This window comes from Halichoeres trimaculatus, unplaced genomic scaffold (genome assembly GCF_033239565.1).
Source record: "Halichoeres trimaculatus isolate MK-OKI-2021-1 unplaced genomic scaffold, fHalTri1.1 fHalTri1_scaffold_21, whole genome shotgun sequence".
Lineage (NCBI taxonomy): Eukaryota > Metazoa > Chordata > Actinopteri > Labriformes > Labridae > Halichoeres > Halichoeres trimaculatus.
The window spans coordinates 5,349,947-5,375,791 of record NW_027437199.1 but is presented as its reverse complement, the minus strand read 5'-3'; the positions used below and the strand labels follow the sequence as shown (position 1 = coordinate 5,375,791).

Below are 25,845 nucleotides of genomic sequence, written 5' to 3'. Positions count from 1 at the left end.
TAAAAATCTCTTAATGTGTCTGATTTCTTTGATAAAGTCTCTAAATTCTCTGCAGTCCTGACCCAGGTCTTCATAATCCTCCTCAAAGCCTCTGAAGGAGCCGAGAGGAGGACAGAGAGAAACCTCCTGCAGCAGATTCAGCCTGATTATGAGCTTCACTCTGACATTACGACTTTATTATGGTGATTATAGACTGAGTGCATGAAGCTGAGACGCCCTCAGAGGACTGGACTGCAAAAACTCACAACTCCAAAGTCCTGAAGAGAGGAAGAATCCAGCTCTGAGAGCAAACAAGTGTTTTATATTTCATCACAAGGAAATCTAACATTTCCTGCAGGCCGAGAGTTTGACGAGAAGATTTAAACTTTAATGCACAAGAGGGAAAATGCACCAGACCTGCATCTTTGAATCTCACAAAAAAACCCGCCTCATATGCTTTTGTCTGAAGGGATGAAACCAACAACTATTGAACAATGAAAAACTTCTCATCAAGTTTAAGTGTGACGGCTGAATTGACCCTGTACAGTAGCAGAAAAGGCCCGTCACTGATGGAGGAAATAATCTTTGGCAGGTCAAGAATTAAGTCAAAATGAAAAAATCAAGTCGCAACGTCGAGATTAAAGTCAAAATAATGTAAGTAAAGGAAAAAAGTAGAAACTAAAATTGTCTTAACTAAAGTTGAATTGATGAAAAAAAGTCCAAATGATGATCTTAAAGTCAAAATGACAAAAAAAAGTCAAAATGTAGAAATTAAAGTAAAATGATCACAGTTGGTCAAAATGTTGAGATTAAAGGTGCAATGTTGAGATTAAAGTCAAAATGATGAAAAAGGTCAAAATGTTAAGATCAAGGTAAAATGTTGAAAAGAAAGTTGAATTGTAGAGATTTAAGTCAAAATGATGAAAATAGGTCAAAATGTCAAGATTTAAGGTGAAATGATGAGAATAAAGTAAAAATGTTAACAATAGGTCAAAATGCCCAGATTAAAGGTGAAATGATGAGAATAAAGTAAAAATGCTGAAAGTAGGTCAAAATGACAAGATTAAAGTCAGAATAATAAAAATAGGTCAAAATGTTGAGATTAAGGTAAAATGTTGAAAAGAAAGTTGAATTGTAGAGATTAAAGACAAAATGATGAAAATAGTTTATAATATAGAGATTAAAGTCAAATGACAAAAAAACTTAAAATGTAGAAATTTAAGGTGAAATGTCTAGATTAATTCAAAATGAGGAAAATGACGTCAAAATGTTGAGAATAGAGCTGTTACGTGGAGATCTAAGTCAAAATTTCAGGATTAAAGTCGAAATGATGTATCAAAGTAAAAATCTAGAAACTTAAGTTGAAATGACTAAAATACAGTTGAAATGTCAGGAACAGAGTGGAAATAATGAAAAAATAAGTAAAATGTCGTGATTAAAGTTGAAATGAAGAAATAAAGTGGAAATGTAGAGATTCAAGTCAAAATATTGACAATAGAATTGTAATGTGGAGATTTAAGTCAAAATGTTGAGATTTAAGTCGAAAAAAAAAAGTCAAGATAGCTTGCTTTGATGTTTACCAGTCGTACGCTGTGCCACTGGTAAATCATCAGAATTTTTATCGACTTTAATCTCCACCTGTCCAAAATTAGTTTCTCCATCTATGATGGCCTTAATCTGCTTTGGTCCTCCTCTGTCTTTCCCCGACTCATCTTATGGAGCTGTCATGTTATGTTATGTTCTTTTAAAATTTCTTACAAAGATGAATGTTTGCTCGTAGGCATCTTTGAGGTCACATTGAGGAGTGGAGGGACTCTGAAATCTACAAATGACCGTCTAACTCTGAGGATTGAACATCACTTCCTCTTCCTCTTGGAAAACTGATTTCTTGAAGAAGTGAGCTTTTGATTTCTCAGTCTAAAAAAACTCTCTTATGATTGGCTTCAACCACAACATTACCATAAAAAGTGTGTTTGTAAAAGAAGCTTTTACTCTCTGCTTATTTCACACTTTCCCACTTCACTGCGACAGTTATGAGTTAGTAAACTCCTGACACGGCGTTTCATTTGGGGCTTTCAGCAAGGACAGTCTGAACGTCTGAATTAAACAGAAACTACGCAGGCTGACTTTAGGAATCCATTAGCAGAACGCGAAATGGGATTAAGTTTTTGTTGGCATGGAGGAAACGACTCAGAGACGACCCTCGTGCCCTCTCCTTCTCCCTCCTCTTCCTCCTCCTCCTGGAGCGCAGACAGAAATATGCTAAATATGCAGCAGTGTGACCTGGGAGCAGGTTTATTTTTAGTCCAGGAGAGGCCTCACTCCTCTCTGCTCCACCCGACTTTTCTCATTATCTACAGCTGAGGATGGTTCAGGGAGGATAACAGGAAGGGAGCAAAACAGACCCAGGAGCACGCACACAGCCTCTCACTGGTGTTTGATACCTGGGCATCCTTTAGGAGCACAGAAATCTTTACCCAGAAGGCCTTTCTGCTAACTTTTAGAGCTGTAGAGGATGTTTCTCTTACTTCTTTCATCAGGTGTGATGGATATATTCTTGCAAGAAAGCTGGATGCTGCTGGATGCTACAGGTGTTCACATTCATGCATAAGCACAACATAAATAAAACTGTTCACATGGATCCTCTATAACACAAGACATAAAGCTGTCGATCATCCCATGATGTCCTTAAAAACACCTTTACCTGGAACAGAGTGTGCTCATCATTGTGTGTGAGTATAAGAAGAAGCGGGAGTCTCTGATCAGAGCTGGTTGGGTGAGTCATGTGGCGCCTCAGGGAGTCAGACTGTGAGATGTGCGTGGGAGAATCTGTAACAAACGTCTTCTGTAGTAATGTTTCATTCTGACTCTGGAGTAATCTGAAGCTCAGAGGAAAAGAGGTGAGTTGGAGTCACTGAGGTAGAGGTAAAAGCAGCAAAATGAACAGTGCAATTTTTTTAAATACATTTTCTTTTTTTTCATTTACTTTGAAATGATTTAATGCACTTTTAGTTGTTCTTAATTTATTTTTCATTTATTTTATATTATTTTAATTAATTTTCAGTTTTTTATTTTTTTTTAATTTAATTTAAAATGTATGTATTTCTTAATTATTTAATTAATTCAATTCATTTTATTTCATTGCTTTTCACTTAATTTTTGAATTTTTTTTTTTGTATTTAATTACTTTAATTCATCTCATATTATTATTTAATTAAGGATTTTTTTTGGATTAAATTGCACTGATTTTACTTTTACTTAAAATGGTCTTCACAACATAAACAACCATATTAAAAAGAACTACGTTTTTTTTCATTATTTAATATTAAATTATTTTATGCACTTTTTGTTGTTCTTAATTTTTTTAAATTAATTTTGTGTTATTTTAATTAATTTTCCTTTTTTAAATTAAATTTTAATTGAATGTTTTTTTTTTAAATCAAATCATTTTATTTCATTGCTTTTCACTTAATTTTATTAACTTTTTTCTCAATTGAATTACTTCAATTCATCTCATTCTATTATTGTATTTAGGATTTTTTTTTTTTTTAGGGTTAAATTGCACAGATTTTATTTTTACTTAAAATCATCTTCACATCATAAACTACCACATTAAAATGAATTAAGTTTCAAATGAATTTAGTTTTTTTATTATTTAATTTGAAATTATTTTAAGCACTTTTTGTTGTTCTTAATTTTTTTTATAATTTATTTTATGTTATTTTAATTAGTTTTCAGTTTTTTATTTTCTTATTTCTTAATTTAAATTTAAATGTATGTTTTTCTTTATATCAAATCATTTTATTTCATTGGTTTTCACTTAATTTTATTTTATTTATTTTTTTTCAATTGAATTACCTCAATGCATCTCATATAATCATTTTATTTAGGTTAAAGTTTTTTTTTGTTTTTTTTTTAGGATTAAATTGCACTGATTTTATTTTCACTAAAAATTGTCTTCATGACCTAAAACACCATATTAAAGTGAATTAGGTTGTGGTATAAAGCACTCAATAGCCCTTTCTCCTTATAATATGATGTTCTTTGTTTGTAACTATAGCTATAAACTTGACTTATTGCCAAACTCTAAAAAGAAAACTGAATAAGATGGATAGAAGTCTGTAAAGTGGTTAAAAAAGTTAAATTAATTCATAACTTTGCTTCAATTATTTAATTTTCTTTGTAGGAAAATCACAGAACAGCTCATTCACTTTTTAAAGCGTCTTTGAAGGAAAATTGAAGGACTTTTGTTAACCTCCTGAGCTCTGCCGCTGTTCGGAGCTGTTCGGTAGTTTCCGGACACATTCGGCGAGCCAGAGGGCAGAGCACGAGCGCAGTGCCTCTCAGCACTCGACACAAGCCGCATTCATCAGAGCAGCGCGCGGGCACACCTGGTCTGACCGAGTATAGAGACTTTAGCTCCTCTCAGGTGAGTTTGCACCTCAGTTTCCAGTTTTTATCTTAATTTGTGAACTTTTAGAACACAGTGAGAAACTTTAAAACGCGGGAAAAGTGTAAAAGTTTCACCGAAAGTTGCGTCTTTAATACGTTTAACCTCGCTGCCAACGGTTATACCTGAGTGACGTAGAGAGAAAGAGCTCCGGGTTTGTAGAAAGTGCCAGGAGGAAAGTTTTACTGCAGTTAGTCTGACTTTATTGTCTCTACCTGTCAACAGCACTCGAGTTAAGCACTTGAGGAATGCGGTGCCAGTAGGACTGGAGCTGAGAGCTGGAAGTTCAGACCCACTTTAACTTTAATTCAACTTTTGGATAAGTTCAGAGACTCAAAGGGAGAATGGCAACAGGCGGATTTAAATCTAACGCCACCACAGACTTTTTGGAGGAGTGGAAAGCCAAACGGGAGAAAATGAGAGCCAAAATGTTGGGGGACATAGCGGCAGCGACTGGAGCTCCTCTGAGTGCCAGCAACTCCAACAGCAGCCGCCACGCTGCTCCTCCACTGGGCACCGAGCTCACCAGCAGCCCGGAGCGAACCGCCCCCTCGGGGAACTGCCACCCTTCCTCCTGCTCGGTGTCCCGCTCCTCCTCCGGCTCGGCCCTAAAGAGACCCGAGGAGGAGACGCATCACCCTGCCCACCACCCTGCTGCCACCCCGGGCAGCAACCTGAAGAAGGCCCCGCCTCAGCAGACGGAGAAGGCTCCGTGTGCGAGCCCGGATCCCAGCCCCATGGCGTGCAACGACAGCGACAAGGAGAGCCCCTCACCCAGCAAGGTGAAGGAGAAGAGCAGCTCCGGACCCAGCGCCAGGAAGGGCAAGGGGCAGATCGAGAAGAGGAAGCTGAGGGAGAAGAGGAGGTCAACAGGTGTTGTCAGCATGCCATCCAATGAGGTGAGTCCGCTGGAGCTCACACTCTTTCTATCTTTGCAAAACAAAGTCTGCAACATTTGAGAGCAGAGCTGGACATGCAGAGTTTCTGATGTCGGTATCAATGCATTTATAAATTTTTGCAATGCAAATGAGTTATTAGAAGGAGCCCTGAGCTGTAACTACACTAACAATGGGACATTTTCCTGTCTAAACATGATATTCTGACACATTTTTAACCAACATGAAGCTGGTTTGCACACATAGCGCCTCAAAACCCACCAAGATGCTTTAAATCTGCAAACACTCTCACTTCATTAATTCCATGTTGGTTCAATTTCTGCAGATTGTCTTATAAAAAAAGTCATAAATGCAACACTCAGAGGAAATTGCATGGTAGAATACGAACACCTCACACCATACTATGGTCTGAGGCTGCTGCAGGTTTCTGCAGGCGCTGGCACTTTCTTCTTTCCTACTTTCTAGAAACTCATGCTGCTTTAAGACGCCGTCTGCAGATGCACAAATAAAATGATGCTGAGTGTTGTTTTGCTAACCTATGGTCAGACTATTTTTGGAAATTTAAATATGCTACCTATCCAATCAACAGGTGCCCATGTAGCCACACTCAACAATTTGTTTACTTGTGTTGGTGTTGTCACCATAGTTGCCAAGTCTGCTGATTATAAGTGATTTTGAGCTTGTTTTTCTGTAAAGTTGCTTGCAAATCCTGTCAGTCGCGGCCTGTGGGTTTTTTTTTTCTTGATTTGTAAAGTGTGGTTGCTGACAAATTATATCATTTAAAGTTTTCATATTGACTGTTTATTGTCGATTTGCTTTTATTTATGAATAATGGGCTTTATCTTTAGATCTGGCAACACGGCCTGGAGTGTGTGCTCTAGCATGATCTATATCTAGTGTTTTTGTCTTATTTTGAGTAAAAATTGTCTTGTTATACTTGATATGAGTCACATTCAACTATTAAGTAACTTTTCAAGTAACTTTTCTCCTTTTTTAACTTGTTGAAAGCAGCAATTCAGACCTCATTTTACTCTTTAAGGGCGTTTTCAGACCTGGACTGTTTGGCCCACTTTAAACGGACCAGGGTTCGTTTCCCACGCTGGTGCGGACTTTTCATGCAGGTGTGAATAGACACAAACGAACCCTGGTGCAGACCAAACAACCAGACCGAGACCCACTTTTTCCAAACAAACTCTGGTGCGGTTCGTGGTTCTCCGGTGCAGGTCTGAATACAAACCAAGGTCCATCTGAACTAACTACAGGATACATGCGCCTTTTGGGCCTTTAAAGCCACCGTAACCTAACTGTCTTTGGTTCATGTCTGATCCTCCGTCTTCTGTTTAGCCACGCTGTTGCTAGCATGTTGTGGGTCAGGACACGCAGAGCATAGCGTCTCCTTGCTGCGCGCATTCGTCTTCGCTGTTCCAAAATTGTAAACGGTGTTGTTAAGCTGCTTTGAAGGAGCTGCTCTTGAAACTGAAAATGATTTTGCAGCTCTAATAAGAGCACAAACACTCATGTTTACCTCCATTTCCAGGTCTGTATTCTGTGCGCCGCCTTTGTCAGTGCTGTCCAATGAGAGCACTGATCGTCACTAGAGGTCGACCAATATGGGTTTTTTGGGGGCCGATGCCGATGCCGATGCTTTCCAAATTTGGGCAGCCGATGCCGATATGCATAGCCGATTTTTCCAATTTGATATTCAGGCCGATTGTTAAATAAATATATATTTATCACATTTTTGTGAAACGCAGCAATTTCTGAGCAACTAAAAGAAATCTATTACAACAAGTCGTGTCCAGTCCTCTGAACATTTATTCAGCTTTCAAAACAATGAAATATTTTGTCTGAGTAAACACACAATGTAACAAGCAGTAGTAAACATTCACACTCTTCTTAAAATGTCAAAAAAGAAATTTAAACTTATTAATATAATTTGAACAAAAGTATGTAATGTATCCAAGTGGTTCCACAAGTTTGAGGTGCTCATCTTTTTTGTGCCTGATCAAAAATTGCGTCATTTTATACAACGGATCAAAAATCGGCTTTTTAAAAGAAAATACGGCCGATGGCCGATAGAGACAAATGTCCAAATGCCGGCCCGATATATCGGCCGGCTGATAAAAAAAAAAAAAAATCCGCTTTTGGTCCGGACCAAACAAGTGGACCAAAGGACTTTTCTGGTTTGAATACAGCCTAAATAACTTGAAACTAGATATTTTTTCTAGACTGGTGAGGTGAATGTGGCTCATACTAAGTCAAAAAAGACATTTTCTACTAAAAATAAAATAAAAACACTTGATAAGATCTCAGTTTTTCCTGTGTGTGAGCTGGTCCTGGGTCAGCGCACGTGCTTTCTTTGCAGCCTGATCACAAAACTGCAAAACACAGTGAAGCTTGCATAAACTGTCGCTGCATGCACAGACTTCATGCATCATCTTCGTGGCTGCAGAAATGCCTCTCTCCAGATGACATGCTGTCTTATACATTTTTTGGCAGCTTACATCAGCTCATTAAACCGTCCTCCTTGACGTATCCGTCTGGCTCTTATCTAGAACAAATTTTTTGGCACGCTCTTGAATACTTGTGCCCACAGAAGAAACACAGACAGACTTATAGTAGCGGGTTTGGAGGTTATCGTTAGCACAGAGTGACAGATGACTTCTAAAATCTCACTTCTGTAAGTTGTTGCATGTTACATATCACATGTCCTTTTTAGGGTTTGTTCTGCTTTCTTTTCTCCTCTTCTAGCTTAATTCATTTCAGGTTTCTTGGCAGTGTCTCCGTCCAAGCATCTTGGGAACATGTCAGAACGCATTCTCACTTTAACACGTGTTCCCTGTGTGCTGCAGATCTTTAAATATTTCACATTAAGTCCAAAAGTCTCCAAATTCCTTTCATACATGTGTCTGGTTGAATCAAGAGAGATGTAAAGGAGAATTTGGGCATTTATTGTTCGAGGATTTAATTCCTGTCACACTTTTTCTCATTTTTGTGTCTGGACATACGCAGGAGCTCTGATATGAAGCTGACGCTCTCTGTGTCTGATTTAATGAATAAATTCTGATTTCTGCTTTAATATCAGAGCTTCTCTATCTTTCCCTGTAACTCGTCGCCCTCAGGGAAGCACAACTTGGAGTTTGACCAGTTCCTCACTTGGCGCTCCACATCCTGTTATTAGGACCTCAGCAGTGCCCAGCAAAGCCGTCTGAAAACTGGTCACATGCCAGACTGTAATACGGGGCTTCAGCTCGCCGGGCTGTGCCAGAAATGTGAGATGGAGCCCATAGGCAGCTGATTATCCTGTAAAGTGAGTGAACAAGCGATTACCAGGAGAGGTGGGAGGTAATCTGATGAAGTGGCGAGCCGATTTGTGTTAGTGTGGCAGAGACGGCCGCTTATCTGTGAGAAACGATGAGTTTGTTTACGTCTGAGAGCAAAGTCCTGTACGGTTGGGTTGAAAGGTGTGCAATCATTGGACGCCACTGAGCAGGTGTGCTGTCATTTACAGTTGTGTAACACTCGGTTCAACAGGTACTTTACAAACATGCGCGAAAGAAAGCGAAAGTCTGACACAAACTGGAGCAACTGGGTGTAACTTCATCCAAGTTGGAGCTTGTGTCGTCTCAGTGAGCTAATTGAAAGGTTTGTTTTGTCCAGTAACTCCTGTTTGAATCAACAACAGGTCTTTCCCTGCAAAAAACTGAACTCTAAGCAAGTTTTTCTTTTTTCTTTCTGGTGAAAACATCTCATCAGACTCAATTCGAGCCACATTCACCTGAAAACTGCTCAACTCAGAATATTCAAAGAGTCAAAATGACACCTGAGTTGCTTGAAGTGAGAAAGAAATAACCTGTAAATCATCAAATTAAGGAAGTTTGATAACACTTTTTTTCAGACCGATAGCACTACGACGATACCACTTGTACTTTTGATTCATAAAATTTAAATTCACAGTGACAGATTATTTAGGTCAAAGAAAGAACAGTCACCCTGCCATAAAGTCCAAAATAAAACAAACAACTCTCTCGGAGTTTACAATTCTTTTAATAAATATTATAAAAAATAATATTCAAGGTGTGAAATAAAGCTAACAGCTTTCAGATTTCAGTGCAAAATAAGATAGTTTAACTTTTAACTCTCCCTGGTTTATTCATGTTGTCTGATCTGAACCTGATGCACATTTGACGTGGTGTTAAACTGCAGCAGTTAGCGGCAACTAGTGGCAAGGAGGACTAACTTGATGTAAGATTTTTTTGCTTTGAGTATCTGTTGCTGGCATCGGTAGCCTTCACAGGTACCAATTCCTTGAAAACAGGCTGGTATCGAGCCGATAAATATTTGCCTGTCAAGTTTCTTAAAGGTAAATAAAAGTCTTTGGCAGATTCTTTAATTCATAGAACACAATTCAGACCTTATTTTTGTCTTTTAGTACCTTGAAATTAAATATTTGTAGGAGCTTGTTGGGTAATTTAGGCTGATATTAAGTCAAATGAGGAATTTTGCACCAGAAACAAGACAAATTGGCTTCAATTTCAGTTTTTGGACTTATCTCTGGTGTCTTTTTCCTGAAAATCAACAAATCCATAGAGAAACTTGGTGCAGCCAACACAGACAGACTTCCATACATCCTTTACGTTGGCATTGCAATTAAGCAATACATCCACCAGGGGGAGCAGCCCAGAGTCAAAAGTTTATGACAACGTAACTCAAAAACAAACATGGCGACTACAGAGGAGTTATTAATAATTTACCTCTTGCATAAAAGACGAAAAGGACCAGTGAGTTCCTCCATTGTTATTTCTTCTTCGTGTCGCTCTAAAGCCACGTATCAGGTAGTAACAGCAGCCCCAACGGTTCTAGTGGTACTGCTCCGATTGGTCCGTATCCGTAAGCTTTCTGGAAATTTGCAGAAATACGGACAAAACGAAACAGAGCATAGACATAAGGCTCTGTCTGTATCTGTATCTGTATGTTCAGCATAATTGGGCCTTAAAGGTGACCAAACATTCAGTTTTATGACACTTTTTTTTACTTCACTGCCTTGTTGTGTGTTTGTTTGTCTGACTTTTTTGGTACAGCCGGGATGATATGCTTTTCTCCCAATTCGATTCTTGTGCCAATTCAATTCAAAGTGCAATTATTCAAGATACCCAATTTTTAGTTTGCTTTTTTAACACCAAACCATGGAAAAAAATTGACTGATGATGATGATGTTGTGTCCAGACTTTATCAGGGGCTATATTTTTGCAAAAAAAGCACACCACATGAGTCAGTTTTTTAAGGGATCTGACATCTTAACTTTTTTCTAACCCAACTTTTAGACAAAGACTGAATGAAGGACTTAAATCTAAAAAAACAAAATTGATTTTTTTTTCTCCCACCCCTATTTTTCAGGGTTTGTGAAACATTATCAACAGCATTTTTATCGTACGAGCTCTGCTGCCTGTAAACTCTAGATGCATGTATTCTGCATAAGCCGGTCTATAGAGCGTCATCAGTCATGTTTACGGCGACCCCTGACCGCTCGGCCCCTCTGCAGGGAGAAACATAAAGTCCAAACTCTGGCTGCGGTGCAAATATTTGTCCTTTCTGTCAGATCTTTCCCCTCTCGTTGCCTTTAAAGGGGCCTCACTATGCAAATGCAGCCTTCCCCTCACACACACTGTCTTTGTGATGTGAATATGAGTGGACAGGTATGAATGGGGCTGCCTGGGATTGTGTCTGTGCGGTATAATAGCTGCTGAACAAGGTTTCCGAGCATCTGGGGAACCCAATCTCCCGCCTGTTGAGGTTGTAATGGCTCGACAAAAGCTCCGTACTCCATCGGAGAAAAGAGGTTTCTGCACGGCATCAATCAGGACGACCCGCCGCGGCCTGGGAAGGTGTCACCTTTCTGTCATCAGGCTGCAGTGTGTGTGTGTTTACAGTGACCTCTGACCTTCTCATGGCGTGCTTATGCAGAAGAATGTGGAAATGAGAGTGTGAGCGCGCTCAGACGGAGGTTGAGTTGTGATGTAAGCATGTTTCCCGTGGGTCACGCTGCACGCCGTTTCTGGGTGATTCATGTTCCTCACTGTGCCGCTGTCTTCATGACCTTAGTGAGTTATGAGGCTGTGGTCACCGTTTTCCAGACGGAGCGTGAACTCTGTCTCATGTGGATGACTGGAGCGGCCCCCGCAGAGGCTGCTGCCGTCGGGAGCCTCTCGGATACTCGGCTGCAGCGTCACTGGAGAGGTCAAAAGGTTCAACATGCGATACGGCGCCGGATACAGGAGCAGTTTACACTCTGCTGATAGGAGAGCAGACGAGAGCGCTCCTTGTTCAGCCTGATCTCCTGTGAACATAGAGGGTCATTATATTTTTATTTTGGTGAAATCTCACCTTTATCTTAACCTCTGTCACTAGGGATGTAACAATTCATCACATCACGGTCAAAATTTGATACAAGTGTTAGAAGATTCTAATCGGCTGACATAAAAAAATAAATTGTGATGCCCTATTTTAACAGTAGGGGGCTGTTTTTCCTTAAAAAAACAAAAAAAAAAACAAAAACATGTTAATCTTAAACTAGGAACACATGCAAACCTAAGATTATTTATTTAAAAATATTTTTTAAAAAGTCATTTTTGGGGCCCAATCTCGCCGACTACAGGTGTGGCAAATTATGTGACAATTATTTCCGACACATTAACCCAAAATTGCATGTCTTTCACTTTACTTGTGCGCGCGCACACCTAGCCTCAAAAATCAGTCACGGCAAAAGATGTATGAATCCAGTGTTTTCGCCAAAATATATGCTCCTTAGCGCCCCCCAGTGGCTTAAAACTGCAGCCCCTTGAGCTACTTTCAGCTAGACACCTGAATTTTTTTGGACAGAACTATCATACCTCGACCTAAAAAAAAGTCTCTTATGACCATAGTGAATTCCAAACAGGAAGTTCGCCATTTGGCCTTGAACATCAGATTTTGACCATTTAAACAAATTAGTTTTATTTATTTTTTTTTTTATCTAAGAGAAAATATAATTTCAGTTGTACTTTTGAGAAAAAACAAACATTGTGTTGCACAGTTTACCCTACCTTTAGGGAATTAAAAAGCCTTTTTTTAAATAAGATAAAATATATTTAGTAGTTTTTAAACATTAAAATATGTGTATGTTTTTAAAAAATTTGCATTTATTGCATGGTTTGTGTTTTGCAGTTGCAGAAATAGTTAAAAAGATCTAAAAAAATCGCACTGTTAATCCAGTTTCAGGAATTGCATTGGATTGTGAGTCAAGTGTATCGTCTGTCACTAAAACTGTCAGCGAAATTAATGAAACATTAAGAGCTGAAGCTTTCCGGTAAACTGTGCTCAAACCTGCTGGTTCAGGAAGGTACAAGAGAGACTTTGAGTCCTGCTGAGTTCCTCACTTCGTCGAAGCAAATAGACGAGGAAAACCTTGAGATGTTCAAACTCAGATTATACACTCTGACAGTAAATTTGGGCGTTAGTCTTTGTAAGACTTCGCGTCAACACTCTGCAGGTTTGCACCAAAGAAAAACACAAAGAGAGTGGGTGATATTTCCGTCACCCTGCTCTACAACCCCTCCATCCACATAAACAAACAGGAGATAACCTGTGAATGAGGAGGATTAGAGGTGTAGCAGAGACACACGCTGCAGGAAGAAGGAAGCATGCGAATAAATGTAACTCAGCAACTTCCTGCTTGATTTTAAGGAGGCGTTGATGTGATTATAAGTTATTTAGACAAATTTACTATGAAGCAATGAGAAAATAACGTCTCATTTCTCAGTTGCATCAATTTTCTTGACTCAAACTGTCACTTTTTATTTTATCTCTGATGATCAACCGTCTCTTTCTTTTGAGGCAGCTTCAGGTCAAGAAAGTTTGACGGTTTTTATCTCTTGTCATCTTTTCATTTGGAGTGGATCATTTGTTGGTCATGGACACCAAACTGGTTTTGTCTTCAGTGATATTTTGACTATTTTTGCTCCTGTGTTTGTCAGGAGATCCTACATGTAACCATGACCAGATTCTTTACATGTGAAATCAGCTGTTAGCAGCCTGTAGCACGTCAGTGCTAACTGGTGCTAGGCCGGATGTTTCCCCACAAGGTGAGGAGAAGGAGGTGAGGACGACGTGCTGGTTTTCAGGTGTGAGCTAAGAAGTGACGACATGGACCTGTCCTTCCATCCATCGTTATTGGGAACGTAAGAGTAGCAGAAATGGCTAACTGAGCTAACACCAGACACAAACGCCACATTGGAAGAGCTTCACCTGCTGTGAACAAACAGGATACAGGAGACAGAGACTAAACAGACTGCTTTTTTATACACTTTCTTACTTTTGTTTTCTTGATTGCTGCTGTGACTTCTCCTTAATTTCCCCTCTGGGTTAAACTAAGTATTTTCTGTTCTCTTCTATTAGATCTTGCACTCTTTAATATGATTAAAAATAACAGAACTTGTGCTTAATGAAGCATGAAGTCTGACAAGACGTTAGTTTCCTCTGCGTGAATCCGTATGTCGGAGCCGTTTATGTAAATCTGTGTCGTCTTAAAGAATTCCTCATGCGTCGTTGAGTCGTAGCATCAACTCCTTCATCTGCCTGCTGTGGCATAAATAAGCCTTAAATTCACACACTCCTGCTTTGTTTGTGCCCTGATTTGTTTCTGCTCCATTTTATCCCGCCCTGAAGTTCAGTGAAGGGTGAAGAAGAACTGTTTGTTTGGAGACGGGCCATGCCCCGAGCAGATTTTGGACAACATTAGATCTAGTTTCACTCGAGTGCAGCTGGAGTGAACGCTCGGTTTCTCGCTGCTTTAATTAAATAGATCGTAATGAGTGTATAATGCTGCCAGAGTTAGTGAAGCAACAGAGATATAAGAGCAGCTGAAGGTGGTGTCAGGATGTTTCTTTGGTTTGATAATGTGCATGTGTCTGTGTCTGATTTGGTAGAGGTTGTGCAGTGGATCGTGGTTGAAATCAGTGAATACGACGCGTCCTTAAAGCTCATTTTGTTGACGAAATGTAAATTAGCTCCACAGCTGTTGCTAAGAATGCATGGATGTTAATTTGCATGACGTGGAGCGTGTTTTACTTGCTGTTAAACCTTCTCCAAACAAGGGCACACCATCACAGCAAATACCACAGGGGTTTACTCATGGACTTAAGCAGGCACGCAGCTATTTGGGCAGGGTGTTGTGTTTCCTTCTCTTCACTTGTCAGCAGAACAACAGGAATGCTGAACCCTGTCATTAAAGCTCATGTTTTAGAAAGTGACGTTACCCAGCCAGAAGCAGACTTTATTGGAACAAACCTCGGGTTGTTTACGAGAGCCACCGTCTCTGGAAAGGTTTCAAAGCGGCGACTAACCGGGAGAAACTTCCCAGTCGAGCTGCTCTGAGAAAGTCGAGGAATCCAGTGAAAGAGGAAGAAGAGGAAGTGATGCTCGTCTGCTTTAAGTTGTAACCAGCTCGCCTCTTTTTCCACAGAGGGTCCCTCAGCACCTCGTAAAACACACAGCACCCTTTAATGGGCCGTGGCTCGTGGTTTTGTTCAGTTTGTGGGAAAGTTACGTAACCTTAAGTTCCCGTTGGTGTGACCTTTTGACCAGGTGAGGGCTCATTATGCTGTCAGGTGGCGTCACATCACAGGGTGGGAGTTTAAGAGGAGAAGATGCTCACTCTGCAGGGTTAGCTGCTGCGCGACACAACTCTTAATCTCATTTTCTCTTTGCTTGAGTTTTGCTTTACTTAACTCCAGACCAGTAAATATGCAAACTGAACTTTGGTGACATACATCTCTGGAAAAAATGAAGAGATTGCTGCAAAATTTTTAGTTACCATTTGTGTTGTATTCCATAGAATATTGATGACATTTCTACCAAATAGGGCTGAACAATTAATCAAATTAAAACCGACATCACAATGTAATAAAATGCAATTTTCAAATCACAAGAGCTGCAATTAAAAAAAGTTTCATGTACACAGACCAGGAGGGAACAAAGTAACTTGTACTCTTTCTGTCCCCCTCTTTGGGGTGCAGATTCAATATGAATTGCAATTATTCAATATTCACAATTTTTGCTATTTTTAGTTCAGTTTCTTAACACCAGACCAGGTGAAAAAGTTAAATGATGATGATTAAATTTACAGACTATATCAGGAGCCATATTTTCCCCAAAATTAAGCAAAATTAAGCAATTAAGAAAGAATGAAATTAAGGACTTAAATGTGAAAAAAAAAGATTAAAAAAGATCCTGATACTACAATACAATGTTTTTTTTCTCCCACCCACAAAATTGCATTTGCAGTATATTTTTTATAAAAAAAAAGATTAAAATAATAAGAAATAAAATAAAATAAATAATGTCAAGAAATAAGTTCACATCTACTTTAAACAACACAACACAGATGTTTAACAAAGGAAGAGTTGATAAATTCATATTTGGTGAACTAACTCTAACTCCAAAACCAAAAAACTTCAGCTTTGTTTGATGGATTATGAATATCCATCTTCCTCTGGATCCAATGGGGTTCTGGTCTAGATATGGTTCTGGGTCTTTATACGGTGAGCTGTGCTGACATGGAGCGTGGATGGTAGGGCTGGGATGGTATGCTGTTCTCGCGATTTGATTCTCTAATGATTTTCAGGGTGCAGATTCAGTTCAAATCGCGATCTTTGATCTTTGCGATATTAGCAGTTTTTGCAATATTTAGTTTGTTTTTTTCGACACTAGACCATGTGAAAAAGTTAAATGATCTTGATAATATCTACAGACTATATCAGGAGCCAGAGAGAAACATTTCGCCCTCTACTGGAGAAAAGTGGTAACTTTTTTCCAGTGCAGTTTTTAAACAAAGACTGAAATGAAAAATTTAAATAAAAAAAATACTTTGATTTTTTTTTTTTTTGACAAAGAATCCCAATTTCGATATAGTCAAACAAAATATTCCGATATATCGTATATTGATTTTTTTCTCCCACTAGGTACTGATTTAGGTACTTTTAGGTACCGACTGAATTCTGTCAAAAGTACCAGGTACCAATTCATGTAAAATCAAAAGGTACCTAAATGCATCCTTGTGACTGTGAGGGAGTGGAAGAGAAGGGGATTTTCCATGCTGGACATGAACACAGCATTGCAAGGTTATATATTGAAGAACAAATATGTTCAATTGAAAAATATATATATATATTTTATTATTAAACAGATTTATATTTTTTACCACATAAACAGAAAAAATTACCCAAAATTGGTACCATCCGATCCATCCATCCAGAGCTGAGGAACATGGTCAGACGTTGACCAGGATGACCTGGTTCATGGCTTCTGGGCCTCTCCAGGGTCTCTGTCTAACCATTAGACCACCAGGTGTTGGGAAGACCTTCCTCCAGTCCTTTATGACCTATGGTTATGTAACTCAACTTTCGGCTTATTTAAGACACTGACAGCGGTCTGAGTGGCATCGTGCCTGCCAACAAACTGTTTGATAATTTATCGTTTTAATAGCGACACACCTATGGGTGCACATATTAGCACAGGTGCATTATGTGCTTACACAACAGGAAAGAACAACCTGTGACAGCTGCTGCAGCCTGTGGAGCTTTGCACATAACGACAGGTGAAGTTTATACGCTGTGTCGTTAATTTACAGAATTAAAAACAGTCTGTAAACGTGTTGACAACAGTTTGGACAGAAGCATCAGCTGCTGATTGTTTCCTTCCTGTTTGATATTTGCTGTTGGAATTTGCTGATATTTGCAGGTTTAGTTCAAAGTCCTGTTTTATCCAGGTCACTGCTCTTCAGTTATGGCTGCTGAGGAGCACTGTGAACAGATTGTAGATTATTACCAAGTCCCCCCCCCGCTGCACGGCATGTATGCACCAGAACGCACAGTCATGCAAACCTGCCCTGCCCCTCAGCTCCCACTTTACATGTGCACATCTCGTGAAGAACGGGGGCCGAGCCATCCCGTCCCGACCTGCAGGCGCTCGCTGTCAGATCTGTGAGCGAGCATCATCCCAAAAATCTGGTCATCTGAAGCTAATACTGTCAGCTTCAGCATGGACGACCAGTGAATCCTCATTTTTAACTTTCGTCGTCTTGTTCTTGAGCCTGGAGCCTCGTATTAGAGCATGAAGGATTGATACAGATGTGACGAAGGCTGAGCTGAACAAAAGGCTTCAGTCTGCAGAATAACTCATGTAAATATTTAACCAAATCCATGTTGACTGTTTTCATCTTCAGGCACAAAAACCATGTTTGACTGACTGGTCGTGTCCTCGTCTGACCCTGGATTCTGGACTTACACCACAGTTTTTTTGAACCGTCATGTCAGACCCTCCTCTCTGAGACATCTCACACCTTCTCCTCATTAATTTGCATTTTTTTTCCTCTGTCATAATCACCCTTCTGTTTTCTTCCTCATTACCAGCTCTCATACTGGGAACATTAGCAGGGTCTTGACGTGGTGGTAGCTTATAGAAATGTACTGTTCGCTCCTGATCGTCTGGAGGCCTGCTGCGATAAGCCATAATCGCTTTCATGCTTCTGCTTTTGGGAACCAGTCGTCCCCTGATGTGTGCCGGTTTGGGGACTTTCTGTTCTGGCTCTCGAGAGTCTCTCTAGTTCGACGGCACGCAGACACACAAACACATGGCAGGGGGTGTTCGGGGACAATGTGTGGATTAGAGGAGTGTGTGAGTCTGTGTGTCTGTAATGTGTAACCTATTTGTCGGACATTCCTGTGTGTTTGCTGACGCCTGTGGGGAATATGTGAGTCAGCTCTAATCAGGCCACTCTGCATGATTAGGCATTTGGGAGCCTGTCTGTTTGTGTTCGGTGAAGTTACTCCGAGACCCCAGGCTTCATTTTCCCACTGTACGCTATTTTAGATTCTGGTTTGGCGAGCGTGGTTCTCACCCCCAGAGTTCGGCTGCTCGTACCCCGCAGTGGGAGGAAAACCCAGAGGTTATCAAGCAAGACTCTTTAGCTGCCTGAGAGAGAAATAATAAAGTTAGATAGAAATAGAATAGAATAGAACTTTATTGTCATTGTAACAAGTACAACGAAATTGAGGAGTCACAGCAGCAATCAAGAAAACAAAAGTAAGAAAGTGTATAGAAAGTGCAAAAAGGTCAGGCGAAGTTCTTCCAATGTGGTGTTGGTGTCTGGTGTTAGCTCTGTTAGCCATGTCCGTGAATAGCATGATGCTACTCTGTCTTCTAGTATTCCCTCTGTCGCTAGGTTAGCACAGCTAGCTTGTCCATCTTATTGGAGATAGATCTTCCGTTCCTAATAACGATGGATATCTCCTCACCTTGTGGGAAAACATCCGGCCTAGCACCATTTAGCATTGACATGCTACAGGCTGCTAACAGCTGATTTCACATGTAAACAATGCAGCCATGGTCACATGTAGGATCTCCATCCCATTGCTGAAAATGAAACTAGAGTAAAAAAGAAAACTAAAAAACCTGAAGTCACAAAATCCTCCAGAAACTCTTTTTTTCCGCTGGGGAAGAAAAGCTCGATCTCACTCCTCTCTGCAGATCTTGATCAGATCCCTTCTTGTCTTACTAACCCACAAACTCCCACAGACTAAGGCCTGACACTCTCCTCGTCAGCTTTCAGCACAAATACTTCAATGACAGGCTTTAATAACCAGTGCTATCATCAAACCCTGAGCAGGGTCTGTATTTTACAAAAACAATAGTTCAGTGGCGCTCCTCTGTCTGTGCTGTCATCGCCCCCTCTCCATTAAATAAATTGTTGTGAATGGTCCAATCAGAGCCAGGTCAGCTGGAAATCGCTCTGAACTGGAGGGGGACCAGACACATTTGCAAAGACTAATGAAACATGAGCTCTGGCAGGTTGGTCTGGTAGCAGGGCCAATCCAGTCATGTTATTATTTGACTCTCAATTACAGCGCCGTGACTCAGCCGTCGATATGTTTAATGTCAGCTCAGCGCTGGATCCTCCCAGTTTGGACTCTGTGTGCTGGAAGTAAACAAAAACAGACTGCACACAATAAAAATAGACGAGCACAAATCATAAGTAAGTGAATGATACAACAATCTTTTTATTAGACTTTATGCAGCTTCCAGCTGACGCCAGACTCTGCAAGATGAAATTAGGTCAAGAACTACATTTTTTAGATTCTTCTTTGCATTTCTTTTTCCTTTTTTTTTGAAACATTTTTGCCCTCCTCAGTAGGACAACCAAGCAGAGACAGGAAATGTGGAGGGAAAAGAGACGAGGAAGATATGCAGGAGTGAGATGAGCTGGAATGAAGACTGAAGCTGCACATGAGGCTCACACTTTAACTGCAAGGCCCTTTACACTCCTTATTGTAGACTTACAGACTAGGGCTGCAAGTAACAATTATTTTAGTAATCAATTACTCTAACCATTGCATCGGGGAATAACAAAAACATGAATGACATGAATGTATTGTCTCTTAAAGAATCAACAATTTGGGCAAAATAATAGAAATATATTGTATTGTCATCAGATTAAGAACTTCATGGACCAAAAAGGTAGATAAATAAAAATGTGTCGTCAATCTTTTTACTTGCAGGTCAAACAGTTCACCCCCTCTGCCCTACCACTATCTGTAGCTGCTAACGCTAATGCTAACGTTGGTTTAATGAACTTCTCGTGGGTTTCAAACGGGGTGACTATTTGATAAAAAGACAAAATGAGTCCCAAAAGACAAACCATGCATTTCACAACATAAAAAGGAGTGTATGTGGAATTTTGTAGCTCCTCACTTCACTGTTGAGTTCCCCCGCTCGTCATTGATGAGCCCAACATGTTTGTGTTTTAAGAGCTGGATCATTGCAATCGTACTGCCATGCTGTGTGCTTTTACTCAGCGTAAAATAATCCCATACTCTGGGTTTTTGGACGAATGGCTTCTCTGCCATTATTTGCACGTGTACTTGCTCAGCTTCTCCTCCACTACGCTGATTTATTAACACGTGATGCATACAGCCCCCGCAGCCCAGGCAGTCTACAATGCAAAAACGGAAATCTCATCAAGTGTTTTTGTTTCATTTTAATTAAAGCTGTCTTATTACACTTAATATAAGCCACATTTAACTGGTCACTCAATAAAAATGTCTTGTTTCAAGTTATATAAAGACAGAAAATGAGGTCTAAATTGCTTGAAACAAATAAAAAATTTAAACTGCCAATGCAATTAGAAAAATTTGCTCAAAACTAGAATAATGCCTTAATAGAAGTAACTTTTCTCTTGTTCCATTGGTAGATTAATTTTTACTTGTTGGGAGCCAATTAGACCTCATTTTTCTCTATAAATAACTTAAAACAAGATTTTTTTCTGGACTGGTCAAGTGATTTTAAGTCTAAAAAGGCAGTTTCTGCTGAAAATAAGACAAAAACACTTGATTCTGTTTTTTGCAGTGTACACCCCAGTTCAGTAGGTGGCGGTAATGTGCCTTCAGCTAGCTGCCAACCACTAAATAATCTGACATTTCTTTGAGCTTTTTGAATCTTGTTGGTTTGATGTGTTTGAAACATAAGCTTAGACTTTTTGTCCAAATCTCACTGTTCACGTCCCGATTTTGCATGAGAAGCATTTTGAACACTAACGATCGTAAATTCATCTTTGATATTTTACATGTGATGCAGCCATGATCCTCCTCTCACTCTCCTGGTTTTATCACCTGACAGTGAGCTCCAGTCATGTTTGACTTAGTGAGAACACAACAGACCGATCCGTCTGCAGTCAAACAGGTTTCCCTTTCTGCGTTATGTCACCGTTGATCCCTCAGACTAACTCTCTCCTGATAAACATCTCTGTAATGAGACGAGGTGTTTTCACCGTCCCGCCTGCACCTGAGGAACAATGAACCAGCATCATTTCCTCCTTCAGAGGGAAAGTCAGAGTCAGAGGAAAGTACGCTGATGCTCTCATGTTTTGTTTGGCTATTTGTGCTTCTCATGCCTTTTCAAAGAGACAGAGAGGTCAAAGCGAACTCCGAAATAAATCCGCTCTGACTTTAATGACGCTCTTGGCGCATGTTTTACCCTTGAAGGAAAACAAATGGGATTTATTAGAATTAGACACTTGAGGATTTATGTGGTAATTCAAACCCAAGTGAAAATATTCTCAACACCAGAAATTGGTTCATTTCTGCTTCTTGACGCTTTTATATTTGATAGATGTGCAGGGTTTTTCCCGGCGGCTGCAGGAACAATGCACAGAAAGAGGCTCTTCAGAAGGACGCGGCGTTGGAAACAGCTCGGTGAAAGAGCTCAGGAATGCTGCTGAACCCTTGAAATTGAATAAATATGTGGCTCTGAACTGCCAAACGCACACAGCCTTGATCTTTAAGCCTTTCTCCCCAACAAAGGGGCCTGAGAGCTGCCGGGGCTGCGAGGAGGGCCTACCTGTGAGGAGGAGCACGCCTTGAAGCTGGAGTGTCTTTGTGTTTGTGTTTCTGGGACAGTGTGCTGGAGCAATCCTCCACAGCTCAACTCTGAATGCTTTATTTTAAAAACCCAGAGCTTCACTGGAAAAAATCTTTTGGCACTTTGTTTTGGCACTGTGTTGTGTCATACCAGCGTGAAGCTCTGTGGTACAATTTGTTCAATTTTCACTGCAGCTTAATTCAGCCCTAGAAGGACAAACGCATGTGGCAGCTTGTATTACTGAAAAACACAGAGTCAGTACGGTCCATGTGAGTGTTTCCAGCTGCCTTTGTCTCTTTAGGTGCTGTGCATGAGAAGTGTCATCATTGTGGGAGTTTTAATTTGATGAAGGTTGAGACAAAACGCTGATTCTGCAGTTTCTCTTTGTTCTGACGTATTTAAAGCAGTGATCAATGACCTAGCGCTACTTTTAGTTGTATTAACAGAGGACATAAGGAACTGTAAAGGCCTGTTTTTCCTCCCTTTACGCATTAAAATGTGTCCGTCCTTGTCAAAGGATGTTACTGTCTCACATACTTCCATATGTTCTTTATGTTTGCATTGCAGTTTACCAATACATCCACCAGGGGGGGAAGCACGAAATCAAAAGTTCCGCCGTCGTTATTTCTTCTTCTTGTCTCAATAAAGCCTTGTATCGGGTAGTAACAGCAACACTGCCCCCCATGGTTTCCAGTGGTACTGCTCCATTTGGTCCGTATCCAAAAGCTTCATGAAATCGTGCAGAAATACGGACGAAATGAACGCAGAGCACTGAAAGAAGGCTCCGTCTGTATCCGTATCCATACGCAACGTTGAGCATAAATGGGCCAATAGCAGTGTTGTCCTGCCAGTTTGACTCTCTGTGACACGACTTCAGGACTACAGTGGTGAAAGAAGTTAAGATTTGGAGTTGCCACTTTCCAAACCGTGAAGAAAACGCTGTTCTAACTCTTACAATCTATACACACTGAGCCTTTTTTTTTTTTTTTTGTCCAAAATTGACACACATTAAATACGAACTTGATCCCATGCTGTGTCAGTCATGTTTGCACACTCATGCTGTCCATCAATATATTTGTACTGAAAAAAATGAAATCATATCAAGAGTTTTTGTCTTATTTTAAGTAAAAAATCTTATTATACTTGATTAGGGATGGGTACCTTTCACATTTGAAACGATACGGTACCGATGCCCGGTACCTGGCAACCTGTATCGGTACTTGACGGTACCAATTTTTGTTACTTTTGTGTGTTCGTGTGGTAAAAAATATCAATTTGTTTAATAATAAAATGTAAATTCTTTTCCATTTAACATATTTATTCTTCATTATATAACCTCGTAATGCTGTGTTCATGTACAGCACAGAAAATCACCTGCTCTTCCACCTTCACACAGTCACAAGGATGCGTTTAGGTACCTAAACATGGTACCTTTTGATTTTACGTGAATGGGTACCTGGTACTTTTGACAGAATTTGGTCGCTACCTACAAAAGTACCTAATTAGGTACCCATCCCTATACTTGATATGAGCCACATTCAATATCAGTCCAGAAAAATGTTTTATTTTACGGATACGTCGGAGCACCGGGCTGACGATGTTGCTAATATTTGGCCAGCTGCTACAACGTTTGCGTGATGTCACGTTTCAAACCTTAGAGCTACGTAACTGTCCTGATAAATACCTTACCTCGGCACGTTGTATCCAGTAAAAGTTGTCTTAAAAAAAGAAAATTTGTTTTGATCTGACCCCCGTTTAATTCCAAAACAAACACACGTCTCACCAAAAGTAATTTGTGACAGTGTGCGGAGACTCCGGGCCACAAGGTGGCGAGGGAGTGCAATTAACACAGATCCTCCTTATGGCATCTTTAAAGACAAAAATAAGGTCTGAATTGCTCGTGACAAGTAAAAAAATCTGCCAATGTAACAAGAGAAATTTGCTGGTAAATTTTCTTAAAACTAGAACAAATTCTTCATACAAGTAACTTTCTTGTCCCATTGGCAGATTATTTTTACATGTCACAAGCAATTCAGACCTAATTTTTATCTTTGAATATCGTAAAACAAGATTTTTTTCTGGAGTGTAAAATTTTCAACTGAAAATAAGACAAAAAAAACACTTGCTAAGATTTCATTTTTTGCATTTTCTTGCATCCCAGCTAGTTTCCAGGGTAGTTTGACTATTCAGGGACACCGTATGCTACGTGCAACATCATATTTTGCCATTTTCCAACACTTTCAGGCATGTTTAGATGATAAATCCGTGTGTCTGTGTGTAAAAGTCAAATGCTCCTTGCTGTGTCTGACCCTGAAATCTTGTACCATAGTGTCAAACATGCTCAGACACAAACAAGCAGCACACCCCTCCCTCAGAGATCCACTGTGCTCCTAAAAACATTTCCTCTGACTCATATTAACCTCTGCTTTGTCTCAGCGCTGCACTGCTCCATGTGTTGTTGTTGTTTTCCTCGTAATGACTACCGCCATCCCTGGGTGTTAACCTCACCTTCGTCATCATCTCATCAGCTGTTTATGACCTAGATTGTTCTTCACTTTGTGAATACATGACGAAGGTTTTTGGCATGCAAACAACGCTTCAGTCAAACCAACTCCTGATGAATGTAACATCAGGTTCCTCTGGTTTGGTTTGTTAAAGTGACGAGTGTTTGATGCTGCAGCTGCTGTCACTGCTGTGCAGCTTTTCTCCTCTCTGCCCGCAGACTGACGGCTGTAAATTCATTTAAAATGCTCATCATGATCATAGAGGAAGGTCGCAGCGATGAGAAGGAACTCAACGCGCTGATTTGTGTTTACTCCGATCTCTGACCTTCACTAATCGGCGCCGTGCCGGCTCCTGGTTTCACTCTCATCCAGGTGATTAATGGCTGTGATGATGAACAAGTTTTTTTTTTCATTTCCTTGAACAAAGTTTCCCAAAGGGGCGGAGTTACATTTGATTTAGGTCAGGTGTGGTGGTGACGAAGGCCTATCAGGCTGCTCGGTTTGCTTTTGGAGACTATGATTATTCATTTTTGCATTTTTAAAGCTGCAGCTCAAGCCCTCTGTGTCTTGATGTTTGTCTTTTGGGAGCTGGTTCAGCTCATTCGGCTCAAATCCTGATGTCTACCTCCCTTTAACCTCCTCATTCCACCTCTTTCTAAAGATGTTCGATAATTTTCAGTCATATAAAGTCCAAAACCTATTTTTTAACTGCAGATTTTAAACTTTTATATGGTCTTGTAGGAGTCTGTTGCAGTAGCTCTCCTTTCTACTTTATTTTCTTTACATTTTTATGCGTAAATACAAAAAAAAAAACTCAGATAAACTTTATTTGCTCTAGTAGACAACTTGCTTAACACTTTATCAACAAATCTCAAAAAGGCCACCTGGGCTCTTGGTGAAGGTGAAGCTCTTCCAATGTGGCGTTGGTGTCTGGTGTTAGCTCTGTTAGCCATGTCTGTGAATAGCATGATGCTACTCTGTCTTCTGGTATTCCCTCTGTTGCTGGGTTGGCACAGCTAGCTCGTCCATCTTATTGGAGATAGATCTCACGATGTCGTCACTTCTTAGCTCACACCTGAGAACCAGCACGTCATCCTAAACTCCTCCTCCTCACTTTGTGGGAAACATCCGGCCTAGCACCAGTTAGCATTGACATGCTACAGGTTGCTAACAGCTGATTTCACATGTAAACATTGCAGCCATGGTTACATGTAGGATCTCCAGACAAACACAGGAGCAAAAATAGTAAAAATATCACTGAAGACAAAACCAGTTTGGTGTCCACGGCCAACAAATGAGCCATACAAAGTAAGGATCCACTCCAAAGCTTGGAAAGCTCATCTTCTCCTCTTTTAGAGATTTTCTCTCCAGCACAAACAGTTAGAAAGTTACGGTAATTTGAAGAGCACTTTTAAAATGAGAATAATGACTCTCTGATGGGTTGTTAAAGCGTTATCTGATTGCATAAAAATTATGTTAAAGCACTAAAAACAAAGTCGTTCTCAATTCACTTCATGTACAGTGAGAAATCTTGCTTTTTGCATTACTTTTATTTTGAAAGGATGGT

At 40.0% G+C, this 25,845-nt stretch overlaps 1 protein-coding gene across 1 annotated transcript in view; it reads left to right on the top strand.

Annotated features, from left to right (window-relative positions):
• Positions 1-4,275: 4,275 nt before the first annotated feature.
• Positions 4,276-25,845, top strand: part of pawr (PRKC, apoptosis, WT1, regulator) — an 89,690-nt gene continuing 68,120 nt past the window's right edge. Inside the window, exons 1-2 of the mRNA XM_074698743.1 lie at positions 4,276-4,408; positions 4,655-5,328. Of these exons, the coding sequence (XP_074554844.1) occupies positions 4,774-5,328 (555 nt within the window). The 5' untranslated portion in view covers positions 4,276-4,408; positions 4,655-4,773. The remainder of the gene's footprint in view (positions 4,409-4,654; positions 5,329-25,845) is intronic.